This window comes from Sander lucioperca, chromosome 9 (genome assembly GCF_008315115.2).
Source record: "Sander lucioperca isolate FBNREF2018 chromosome 9, SLUC_FBN_1.2, whole genome shotgun sequence".
Taxonomy (NCBI): domain Eukaryota; kingdom Metazoa; phylum Chordata; class Actinopteri; order Perciformes; family Percidae; genus Sander; species Sander lucioperca.
The window spans coordinates 3565617-3578226 of record NC_050181.1 but is presented as its reverse complement, the minus strand read 5'-3'; the positions used below and the strand labels follow the sequence as shown (position 1 = coordinate 3578226).

Below are 12610 nucleotides of genomic sequence, written 5' to 3'. Positions count from 1 at the left end.
CAGCAGCAGTTAGAAGGTCGTTAGTGATTTTCACCAGTGCCGTCTCTGTGCTATGATGCATTCTAAATCCTGACTGAAAGTCTTCAAATAGACTATTTCTATGCAGAAAGTCACACAATTGATTAGCGACTACCTTCTCAAGGATTTTGGAGAGAAACGGGAGGTTAGATATAGGTCTATAGTTGGCTAAGACCTCAGGGTCGAGGGTGGGTTTTTTCAGAATAGGTTTTATCACAGCTACTTTAAAAGACTGCGGTACGTGACCCGTTAATAAGGACATATTGATCGTATCTAGTAATGTGGTGTTGACCACGGGTAGTGCTTCTTTAAGTAGCTTCGTTGGAATGGGGTCTAAGAGACAGGTAGTTGGCTTAGCTGAAGAGACCCTTAACATTAATTGTTGGAGGTCTAAAGGATAAAAGCCGTCTAAATAAGTATCAGGTCTTATCGTTCTCTCTAGCCCTCCTGCGCCCAATGGTGAGTCGTTGGAAGCTGTGGGCAGAAGGTGATGAATTTTTTCTCTAATTGTTATAATTTTATCATTAAAAAAGGTCATGAAGTCATCACTGCTCAGAGCTATAGGAATAGATGGCTCAATAGAGCTGTGACTATCTGTCAGCCTGGCTACAGTGCTGAAAAGAAACCTTGGGTTGTTCTTATTTTCTTCTATTAGTGTTGAGTAATAGTCTGATCTGGCATTTCTGAGGGCCCTCCTATAATTTTTTAGACTATCTTGCCAATCCACACGAGATTCTTCCAGTTTGGTGGAACGCCATTTACTTTCAAGTTTTCGTGAGATTTGTTTTAATTTGCGAGTTTGGGAGTTATACCAAGGTGCTAGTTTCCTTTCCTTCATCATCTTCTTTTTGAGAGGAGCAACCGAGTCTAAAGTAGTCCGTAGGCAGGCCGTAGCAGCGTCTACAAAGTTATCAAGTTGGGAGGGACTAGAGTTAACATAACAGTCCTCTGTTATATTAAGGCATGACATTGAGTTAAGTGCTGTTGGAATAGCTTCCTTAAATTTAGCTATAGCACTGTCAGATAAGCATCTAGTGTAGAAACTTTTATTTAATTTCGTATAGTCTGGTAGTAGGAATTCGAAAGTTATTAAAAAATGGTCTGATAATAAAGGATTCTGCGGAAATACTATTAAATCGTCAATTTTGATGCCATATTCTAGCACAAGGTCGAGGGTGTGGTTAAAACAGTGCGTGGCCTTATGCACCCTCTGACTGAAACCAATAGAATCTAGCAGTGAATTGAAAGCAGTACTAAGGCTATTGCTCTCAATGTCCACATGGATATTAAAATCACATACAATAAGTACTTTGTCTGATTGAAGGACTATGCATGATAAAAACTCTGAGAATTCAGATAAAAACTCAGAATATGGACCTGGTGCTCGGTAAACAACAACGAATATAATTGGCTGTACTGTTTTCCATGTTGGGTGTTGAAGATTAAGAACAAGGCTTTCAAACGAGTTATAATTTAGTTTAGGTTTAGGATTAATTAACAGGCTCGAGTCAAATATGGCTGCAACTCCCCCTCCTCGGCCTGAGCCTCGTGGAATTTGGGTATTATTATGACTGGGAGGAGTGGCTTCGTTTAAACTAACATATTCGTCATGGCCCAGCCAGGTTTCGGTGAGGCAGAATAAGTCAATGTGGTTATCTGATATCAATTCGTTTACCAATAATGCTTTCGATGACAGAGATCTAATATTTAATAGTCCACATTTGATTTTCCTATTCTGTTCTATCGTTGCAGTGGTTGTTTTAATTCCAATTAGGTTGTTTAGTATAGCACCTCTTTTGTTAGCGTTTGGTTTAAACGGTCTCAGTCGGGGGACAGACACGGTGGTTATGGGATTATGAATGGGTGATTGCTCTGAAGGGAGCACAGAGGGGCGTATAGCGCTGTATCTCTGATTATTGACTTTGGGAGAGTGTGTCTGGTCAGTGTGCTTGTGGGAGTGTTTACGGGATGTAAACAGTCAATCAGAGGTCTGGGTATGCAGGGCGTGGTGCAAATTTCCACGTAGCATCTGGCTTCCGCGTGTATTGGGATGAATCCCATCCCTGCTGAACAGGGAGCCACGTTCCCAAAACAGATTGAAGTTGTCAATAAAACCTATCCTGTGAATACTGCATGTGAGCTGGAGCCAGGTGTTAAGGGAGAGTAGTCTGCTAAAGAGGCCTGATCCGCGACCTAGAGATGGAAGTGGGCCCGAAATAAAAACCGACTTCCCAGTGCTTTTTAAAGCCTCAATGAGAGTGGTAAAGTCTCGCCTTGTGCGCTCACACTCCTGAATCCGAGTGGACATGTCGTTATGTCCACAATGGACCACGATGCGTTTGATAGAGGTCGGAAATGAGGGTATCAGGTCCATAACTTTAGCCAGGATGTCTGCAACTTTGGCTCCGGGAAAACAGTGTGTGACAGCATTATGAAACCGTAGGTCTCTAGTGATGGAGTCCCCAATAATTACTGTGGTTAGGGGGAAGAGCGGACGAGGAGTGGGGGGGGTGTGGGTAGCCGGTGACGGGAGCAAAACAGTCAGTGTCGGTTTCAGATGGACAAGGAAAAGAAGAGGAAGAATGCTTACCGTTCGGTTGTGGAGATTGTTTTTGAGGAACGTTGTCATTTGGCCGATCCAGGCAGTGTAGGCCACCGGACCGTCTGACTACCGCATCCCTCAGAAGCTTTCGCCGCGCGGTAGCAATCGTCTTCCGTGACGACGGCTGGTCAGTCTGCTTTGAAGCGGGGCGAGCCCGGTGAGCCGCACTGGCCACCACCGGCTCCGACTCCGACAAAGCATTGAAGCGGTTGGAGAGGCTGAGGGCAGGAGGCGATGGAGCCCTACCCGAGGCTCTCTTTCGGCCGCAAACCACCTCAGTCCAGGGTGGCTTGATAACCGGTGTCGAGCAGGACGATGGGCGTGGGCAGGCAGCTGGGTCCCATGGCGCGGTATCCTGGAAGGCCGCCGAGAGAGATGAGATCCGGAGCGACTGATTATGAGCCACGTCCAAGCAGGCGGTTAACAAAGCATCTTTGGTTTTTAAGTCCTCGGAAAGCCGACGAACATCTTCCCTGAGGTCAGCAATTTCTTTGTTTGTATTATTGAACAACGAGGAAATCCTGAGGGGGAGTGGGGACTCGCCAGGTGTAGAGGTTGCCATGAGGCTAGCGTTAGTTTAGCCGGTAGGCCTAGTCTTGATAAATTAGCGTGAGGCTAATACTTACTTACACGTAAAAATGTATCTTTGGTTTTAAAAACACTTTATTAGTATAATAAAAACTAGGCGATAGAGCCGACTGTTAGGTAGGAGGTTGAAGGCAGCTGCCGGCTGCCTCGTCCCCGCCGACTGCTGTCGCTTGTGGATGACGTAAACTGTTGCCCAACAACATCAAAAACCCTTTTTTGATCGTTTCTTATTCGTATTCTTTATTTTATAAAGGAAAACACACATTAATTAACATTTCTGTAAATGTGCCAGCTAATTTTCAACTGTAGTCCTTTGGCCAGATGATTTTAAACCAGAGCAACAAGAAACAGCAAGAGATTAGTACAGGTTAAACTATACAGACAGAAGTCAACAAGACACCATACAGACAGCTAGAGCAAGAAATAAGCTTTCTCAGTTAGCCATGCAGAGCTACAGAAAGCAGCAAGACCCATTCAGTATAAGAAGCCATGCAAGCATCAAAACACAGCCAAGCAATCTGAGTACAGATTTTTTTTAATTATACATACTGGTTTTGTATTCATTTTATGTCTTAGATAAAATAGTACTTTTAATTATGACTTTAGATAGTAGTTACAGTGGCACTCATAAGTTTATGAACCGATGCTAAAGTTGACTAAAAAGAGGAATAAAAAAAAATCATCTTTAGAGATTGGCATGGTTTTATTTCAGTTAGCCTAATAGCTGGTTTGATTTGCGTTGAGAGATGATTTTATGGAAAGTACCCCATGCCAATCTCTAGGGATGGTGAAGGGTATATGATGATTTTAATTCCAAAGGCCAAGGGAACTTTATCAGGATGCATAGTATCCTAGATCCATGAAATAACTGGTCTTTAAAAGTAAAAATCTGCCTGCCTCTATGGGAATTTAACATAGGGGTGTACTTACTTATGCCCCTGTATTTGAAGGAAGAACATTTATTTATTTACGATACATTATTCATTCACAAAGACAATTGGTGTCCTTAAAGGTTGGATTTTTCCTCATTTTTCTAATTAAGGCATTAAGATCAATTTCCTAAAGATGATTTTTTTATTCCTCTTTTTGGTCAACTTTAGCATGGGTTCATAAACTTATGAGTGCCACTGTATCTTGACTTTTTAGTAATTTAATGACATTTTGGATCAGCAATTACTTCTATACTCTAACTGCTTTTATGATACAGATGATGTCTGTGTGTGCGTTTCAGTATTCAGTTTACACCTGTAGAGTCACATTTCCTGCAGGAAACACAGGTTACTGAAAGCAAAGTTACTGAAAATTACTGAAAATTAAAGCATGAACCTTAAAGTATTCCCTTTAGTAACTATTTATACCTTGTTTTGAAAAATATCCAGATTAAAGAAATAGTTGACATTTCTGAAAATACACATTTATTTGCTTTTTGTGTAAAGCCGCCTTCACATAAGCGATTTGCTCTCTGCGCACCGCTAGGTAGGGCGCAGAGCAAAGTGCAGAGAGCAAAGCGCAACGCAGGTATTCGTTATCAAGGGTGGCAAGGAAGCTATTACCCGTTGCTAGACAGCTGTTATCTCAATGGTTGTGCTTACGAAAGGTCAGCGGCAACTAGGTTCAAAGTTGAAATAATTTGAACTTTGAGCACAGCGCAAAGCGACAAATCTGAGCGGTAGGAAATCATCTCTTCCCATAGGAAATCAATGGAACGGCCAGCGCAAAGCGGTTTTGCTGCCTATCATGTGTAGGCGGCTTAAGACACAAAGTTGTAACACATTGTGTTGTCACTTGCTGAAATCCTGTGGTCGCTGTGTGGTTACTAGACAACCAGCAGAGTTGGAGACTGTTTAGAGAATTTAATTCATTAGACAATTATTGTAAAATATCTGGTTCACACTGGACAATAAGTGTTGTTGTTGTTGTTGTTTTAACCAAAGTAATGAAATTATTGTTGTGATGTTCTGAGATGTGCTGGTGCCCTTGAAGTTGAACTTGAGAATGAAGAATGAAACCGTTAGAAGAATTGCGCAATCAAACCACACTGTAAGAAAAGATACACCAATAAAAACTCAAAAATAAAAATGAGGCAACAGATTACAAACAATATTATTAATTAAATTTCACATGGTTTGGTATTGAGTAAATATGAATTAAATGAGACCCTTAATAGTTATCCATTTAATATGAGTATATATTCGAATAGAAAACAGTACAGAATTAATTATAACCTAAACAAAAATATTGAGCTGATTTGAAAAAGATAAACTCCCTAATGTGTAAATAGTACTAATAAAAATTAATTTATCAATGATATATAATTGAGTAATAATCATCTACATTAATCTGCACATCAATTTGAATTTAATCAATGCAATGAATTAAATCTAAATATTCTTTCTTAGGAATAACTAATCTATGGCCCAGAAAGTAAATGATGATGATTAATACTACTAAGAATAATTAAAAGAAACACTGACTTTCAGTTGGGAGATTTTATTTCATTAAAAAACCTTTTTCACAAATTTTATTACAAAAAAAATCTTATAACAAGAAAATATTCTATTTAGAGCCCACACTTTGCTCATCATTACATCATCATTATTTCCAGCACAGGAACTTCTTGTAAAGTCTTCTTAGTTACACATCTATTCTACTTCACTGTGAGGAAGTTTGCACTTCATCACATGGCGACACATCACTGACTTACTGTATATTTTTATTACACATCAGGAACACCCGGATGTGTCACTTGTGCATTTTACTATAGAGACAGAATGCAACGCATCATACTCTAAAAGCCATGTCCACCAGAGGGAAAAACAATCGGCACCACAATATGCAACCAAGGGCTGAAACGTTAACAAAGTGCCTGTAGCTAGCAAAAAACATTATATTTAAGCATGTCAAATGATTATTTAAGCAACCTATGTCTACCAGAGAGGACAAGTTATGTTAGTAAGCTAATGTTAGCTATGTGTTAGCAAGCTAAGGCACCTGCAAATATAATAGAGAGGTGAAATCCCAGGTGGACCACCATGGGACCCAATTTCGGAAAAAAATATGTTCATGATTTTGTTTAGAAAGGGTAGTGAATGGCGAAAGACAATTATTTGATCCCGTTTGAATTAAACCATGAATTACACATATGATGTTCATCAATTTAAAAGATAATTTTGCAAGTCAAGAAAGTCTAAATTTATCGTAAAACTGTTGAAGTAAAAGACAGTGAAAATACGTAATTAGACTACACACTTCACAGTCACATATGTGACATCTCGCTGAAGCTATGATGCTACCTTGTGTTTCATACCAGGATGTAACTTTACTCAAACGAGCAGAGGATCTTGCTCGTCTCTCACTTCCTAGCTAATAAAAAGACAAGATAACGTTAGATGTGTTGTGTGAACATAGCTAAGCTAGCTAGTTTGCGAGCAAGCCGAGCAGCAAGCAAGGTGACGTACATCATATGTGTAATTCATGGCTCAATTAAAACGGGATAAAAAAATAAAAATAATTCTCTCCCCTCTTCACTACTGTACATATTTTTTACGAAATAAGGGGTCCACCGGAAGGGGAGGGACTTCACCTCTCTATACTGCATAGCTTTCTGATTTATCCACATTCAACTATAACACAAGTTGCATACTGTCAAAATCCTAAAACTGACCACTGATATGTGATGACAAAAATTAATGTCAGTGCACATGTAACGTTAGGCATACTGAGTGTAAGGATCCCAGTTTTCCTGTACTTCCTGCTGATGCCTCTCACGTCTTAATGCCTGTATCCACTGTTTTCTTGTTGAAACCTTTTTTTTTTTTTTGGTTCGGCAGCTCATACAAATTTAGTTCTTGGTTCTTTACCCTGTTGTTAGTGCAACCCACCACACAGCAGGTTTTAGGCATTTTTCTGCTGTTTGTTAGCAGACGAAATTGACAATTGACCATCAAATTGTTTTCCCCCTCCGTTGTGGGTGGGACTTAAATGCGCTCTGTCTCTGTTAAGGTAATGAAATACGTAAACGCCAGTGGGAGAGGTGGCCTTGAGTTAAGAAAATGTTCTGTTGTTTGTTAAGTATTTCAATGTTTTGGCAACCCTTTTGTGTGTCACAGTAGTGGAAATAAAGTCCAAGGCAAAGAGGAAGTACTCTCTTAATCAAATGGCTAAGATGGAAAATAAATCAGTTAATTAAAATCCCATTAGTGAGCCCGGTGAGTTTGTGTAGGGACAACATGTAAACAGCATCTTTTTAAGGACCTATTTGGAACACATTCTGCGGTCAATGCAAAGCCACTGTTATCAACTTATTAAACCACCAAGACTAGCTGTCATTGATGGGTTGGTGATCCCTCACTAACAGTGACAAACATGAATCCTCTGGTCTCTTTGCCTCTGGAAACAGAACATATACTCCAGTGTTTTGACACGGGTGTCAAGACTGAAAGGACTGAGGTAATATTCGTAGCAATGATCTTCCTTTCACTATGACCATGACACACTCCCTCTCTCTCTGTCACACGCACACAAACCTCACAACCTCTACAAAAAGGCTGCTTTGCAAGGGTAGGTGTTAAAATAGTATGGTTTACAAAGGAAAGCCATTTTCACAGCTGTGCAGTACAGCCTCCCTATGAGTCCAGAGGTCTTCTGCTTCACCTGCGGGTGGGTCGCTGCCTTCCACAGGTCATAGATATCCTCCACATGACCATGTGATGTCATCATCTGGTCGTAGATACACTGGTGGTAGGGTGCTTTGCCCTCACCTGAGAAATAGACGTGCTCCTGGGGTGACACACCGGCAGCATTGGCACAGATGCCCATGAACACATCGTCTATGTAAAGAGAGGCGTTCAGGGTCAGCGTGGCTTGGTATATTTTGTCAGCTACGTCCCTGGAGACGACATAACCGGCCCCAGCTGTGTAGTCAGGGTACGACAACCACTGGTACATCTCATAGGGCACATAGTACTTGCTGTCTTTGCTGCGGACTGGCGGCGCCCCTTTGTGCACTCGACCAATCCAAAAGTCTGCAACGCCTCTGCTGCTCATGTCCTGCAGGTAGCTCACCAGGTTGGGCATGTGGACGAAGATGTCGTCGTCAGCGGTCATGAGGAAGCGGGCATGTGCGCAGCGGCTGTGCATCCAGTGGAACTGCAGGATCAGCTTCAGGGTCAGGTTATGGAAGGAATCTAAAAAGTCTTGTTGGATCAAATCACCATGGAGACGGTCCTCGTGGATGAGCTGCTGCTGAAAACCAACACCGCTCTTCTTGCTCCAAGAGGGCTCCTCCTTCTTGGTCTGAGGCGCTCCTAAGGCGAACACCACCTTGACTGTCACTCCCAGGGTGTTTTGGATGTAGGTCTCATTACCCCAGGTGGATCGGATGGCGTTTCGCCTCTTAATGTTCTCTGGGGATGTTTTGACAAAGAGGAGGAGGAGGACGTCCTTGCCGGCGCACTTATCCGGGTGGTCCAGCAGGTAGCTGAAGTTGCTGAAGCTTCTGGCCTGCTCGTGTGAGATAGTAAGGCTCCTGTTAATGTAGGTGAAGCTGTTGACCAGGTAGCGGTAGGAGTAGGACTTGACGTGGCTGACGACGCTGTTGTCCAGCTGCTCCCAGCAAACCATCACCACTGACAGCACCAGGCAGGTGGTCATCAGCTGCACACACTGGCATTTTCGTATCCGGCGGAAATTTACAAACATGCTGGAATCTTGTCACCCAGTGACCGTGGCCCCTGTCTGGTTGGGGATGGCGGTGAAGCAGCTGGTTGTGCAAGTGTGTGCGAAGGAAGAGGCGAGATGGTTGAGGTTGTGGAGGTCGAGAGTGTTGTTCCAGTGCCTCAGAGTAGCACTTGGTGGGTCTTCCATCCTAGGCTTTCCACATTTAGCAGGGGGCAAAGGCGGCGGTGGGAGTCACTGGGTCTGCTGGGAAGGGTCCTCCATCGCAGCAGAATCACTGACACAGTCACCCAACAGCTGAAGATTCATCTTTCACCCATGAAGTCGTCCTAAAGTACTGAGAAGAGAGAGCACACTTACTATAGTGACAGCGTTTGGCGAGGATTTGATTTCTTAATGTCTGCTTGGCCATTATCTTCCTTATTTAGAAGCTATTTTTTCTGTTCTAATATGTTGGGTAATGATTTTGTAAGCATATTGGTGCCCTCTCCCTAATGTTGGTTTTCAAGATGGCGCCGATGTGTATGTTTCGCCGCTTACCTCTGCTGAGATTTTTCCTGTTTCTACTACTTGTCACTCGAAATGTGTCACCGCTGCTGGTGTATGACCGCCAGACCCTGTTAAGTATCTGTAATTCTCCGGAGAAAGTGCCGATCTACGGCTCTGGTGGACAGTCAAATACGCCACCGCCTTTCCTGGCGTCCATACCGGCTTATCTACGGCGTCAGCCCTGCCTTGGACTCCGCAACAATCGCCACAGGAGTCTTGTTGGCAAGAGAGGCGGTGTTCGTGTCAGGCTCAGAGCTTAAGTAAAAGGAAGCTGTGGGTTTTTCTTTAGTTTAAAACAAAACCACTTTCTCCATTTCTTGTGATGTTAACTGTGACAGCAAAGGAGATCTATAAATATGGACAAAACGGAAACTATCACAGAACAAAATCAACAGAATTTATTGCAATAAAGCAGATTAAAATCTATGAAAATACAGCCTAATAACATAACTAAGAATAACTATAGTCACGTCTGTACAGTCTGTCAAAATCGAACTAGCTTACCACAATAGCACATCAATGCTAATCTCAACAGAAAACATCCAGTCTACTCATCCATTCCACAGAGCCAACCGACACAAGTAAATCACACCAAAAACAAAGGCAAGAAAAAAAACGTAGTGGTGACCACAATTTTATCTAAAGAGCTGACTCCAGAAAAACAGCTGATTGTTGAGCACCTCTTTTACTCTCTCACTGTCTCTCCCCTTCACAGAGAAACAGACCATCAACGATCTACTAGCCTAAAGTGTAACAGAGCTGTGTTTGTAACACTGTAATCAAATATATAAATGAAAATAGGTTGAGTATAACTTATATTTACGTATAGGCCTATACAGATCACTCTCAGCGTGAAATGTAGTTCTCAAAGTTAAGTTGCACAACTTAATGGCAATGGTTATGCATTATTATTTTAATGTTTGCCTTAGTTCAAGGTTCAATCACTGAGGAAGATGGCACTGAGGTTCATCAGAGCAGCTGGGTACTAGGAGATGGCAAGGACAGTGAGAAAGGGGGCAGACTGGTACATCATTAAAATGAGTTGTCAGGACTTATAGGGAAAGCTGTACTTGTGGCAACTATTTTATTCTATTTATTCTATTCTATCTTGCAGAGATGCCTGCTCGCTGTCTGATTGTCTGATATAAATGACCACATTGCAATGATACATGCCCTTGGTGTTCTGTCTTACACAGCAAACTAATTCTTCACTGGTAAGACCAACATACCGTAATAACATTCAAATAAAAAAACATAATAACATCTTGTGAATAGGCCTAAGTGATTTAATCAGCAGAAGGTTCTGAAAATATTAAAAACAACAAAGCTATACTTCACCGATTCTCTGCAGTGAACTGATAGAAAAAGACAAAAGATATAGGCTACTTTTAAAATATTATGTGAAATATTACGTGAAAGTACCCTCAACTAGAGAATGACTCCCACGTATTATGCACTGATAAGCCTAGACCGCATATCTGGTCATAAAAATGAACAGTCTACATTAATACAACAACGTTACATGATTTAAAAAGCAACATATCATACGGGAACAGAGGGGTGGTGAAATGCGGGTGCTGGGCTCTAGCTAAATCAGAAAGAAATATTTATTTAGGTGGGTCGGTGGACACAGATTCGGAAGGCTTTGGTGCCGATCGGGGCGTATAATAATCAGGGTTTTTAATAAGTGGAAAAAGTAGTAGGCCTAGATAGACCTACATTTTGAGGCTGTCAAACTGGTAACGTATAGCTACGTTACCGCCGGGTCTCTGGCGCCTTCAGCGCCTTCCGAAGCACCTGCAGAGTCGGAGACCGTGGTGGGGGGGCATTTAAACAGGTGTCTGTCACTCCAGCCGGGCTGTGGTTCTCTGTCGTATCGTGCTGCTGATGCTCAGGGTGCTGATGTTGTCTAATTGTTCATCTGAAATAGCAAGGCTGGATGTGGTGCTAAACTCCTCATCGCTAGCATCACCGCAGGCGCCGCCAGGCTCTTTATTAGCGTTGAGACGACTTTTGAAAAAAGTGGAGATGGTTGGAATATTACTCCTAATTAAATCCTCTCTGCTATCCTTCTCCCTTTAAGCTTTCCGTTTTGTGGCGCCACTGCTCCACCGTTTTTTATCCATGTTGTTTGTTTTGTCGATGTCCTCTACTCTCATTCTTTCACACTATCCTCTACCGCCTGTCTTGCCGCTATCAACAGTTTCCGCGGTAACCTGACTCTTAGTCATCAGACACAGCCGACACAGCCAAAAAACTGATCATGATACTTTTTTGTGTGCAACTAAATTATTATTAACACACATACACACACTCATTAATTCATTTTATTTTAATTTAATTTTAAATAAAAAAAAAAAAAAAAAAGGGATGAGGCCACACAGTTAGTGGGGTCTTGGAGGCCCCCCTAGAGGTCGGAGGCCCCCGGGCACCAGCCCAATCCAAGAGTGTATGGCTGCAGCCTGGAGACCTCCCGTCTCATGCCTGGGCGTGTCCAACGGTGTTCAGAATAAGAAATCGCGAATTATTTTCTAAATTAAGTCACGGTTAAGTTAGTGAGCATGATGCAATTAATTGAACGCTGTTTAAATTTTAAATTAACGATAGTCATACATAGCCTATAGTTGGCAGATTTGTGGATGTTAATGTTGTCTCCCTGATGTAACGTTTGTTGTTGATTCCGGGGGCCCACCCCCCCCGCTGCTGGAACGTGAAGAGCTCCCAGCGAGGCTGCGTGCACGGGAATCTCCGCCCACTCAATCGTGCTTCCCTACAGACTGAACGGCGTTCAATTCGCATGGTGCTGATCAACACCAGATAAATCACGACTAAGACTTTTATCCTCAATTACTTTTTTACGACCAATGCTCTGGACTTTCTTTTGTTGACGAAAACCTGGCTGAAACCATGTGACAACAGCGCCTTGTCGGAGCTCCTCCCCCCGGCTGTTCTTTCCACAAGTCCCCGCGCATGTCAGGTCGAGGCGGTGGGCTGGCCACTCTTTTCAAGGATGAGTACAGTTGCAGATTATTACCAAAGAATTTCTAATAAGGGAAGAAGTTCCACTCTCTCATTACTTCCGGCTTCTGAACTGGTTGCAGTTCCACTCTTGATCCATATAGGGGGCGCTCACAGGCGAGTGCAGAATGACTGGGACTCTATGGAGCTATACCCCTC

The 12610-nt window shown here is 42.5% G+C and overlaps 1 protein-coding gene across 3 annotated transcripts in view; it reads right to left on the bottom strand.

The window, feature by feature from the left end:
- Positions 1-5805: 5805 nt before the first annotated feature.
- The window catches only part of b3gnt5b (UDP-GlcNAc:betaGal beta-1,3-N-acetylglucosaminyltransferase 5b), a 14243-nt gene continuing 7438 nt past the window's right edge, over positions 5806-12610 (bottom strand). The window contains exons 2-3 of one of the 3 annotated variants that reach the window (XR_004104058.2): positions 6802-9213; positions 5806-6730 (exon numbers count right to left, since the gene is read on the bottom strand). Coding sequence is in view for 2 of the 3 variants with exons in the window: in XM_031294408.2 (XP_031150268.1) it covers positions 7745-8908 (1164 nt within the window). In the remaining variant the exon portion in view is untranslated. Of the gene's footprint in view, positions 9222-12610 lie in introns of all 3 variants that reach the window. The other 2 variants (XM_031294408.2, XM_031294407.2) reach the window with 2 other exon arrangements.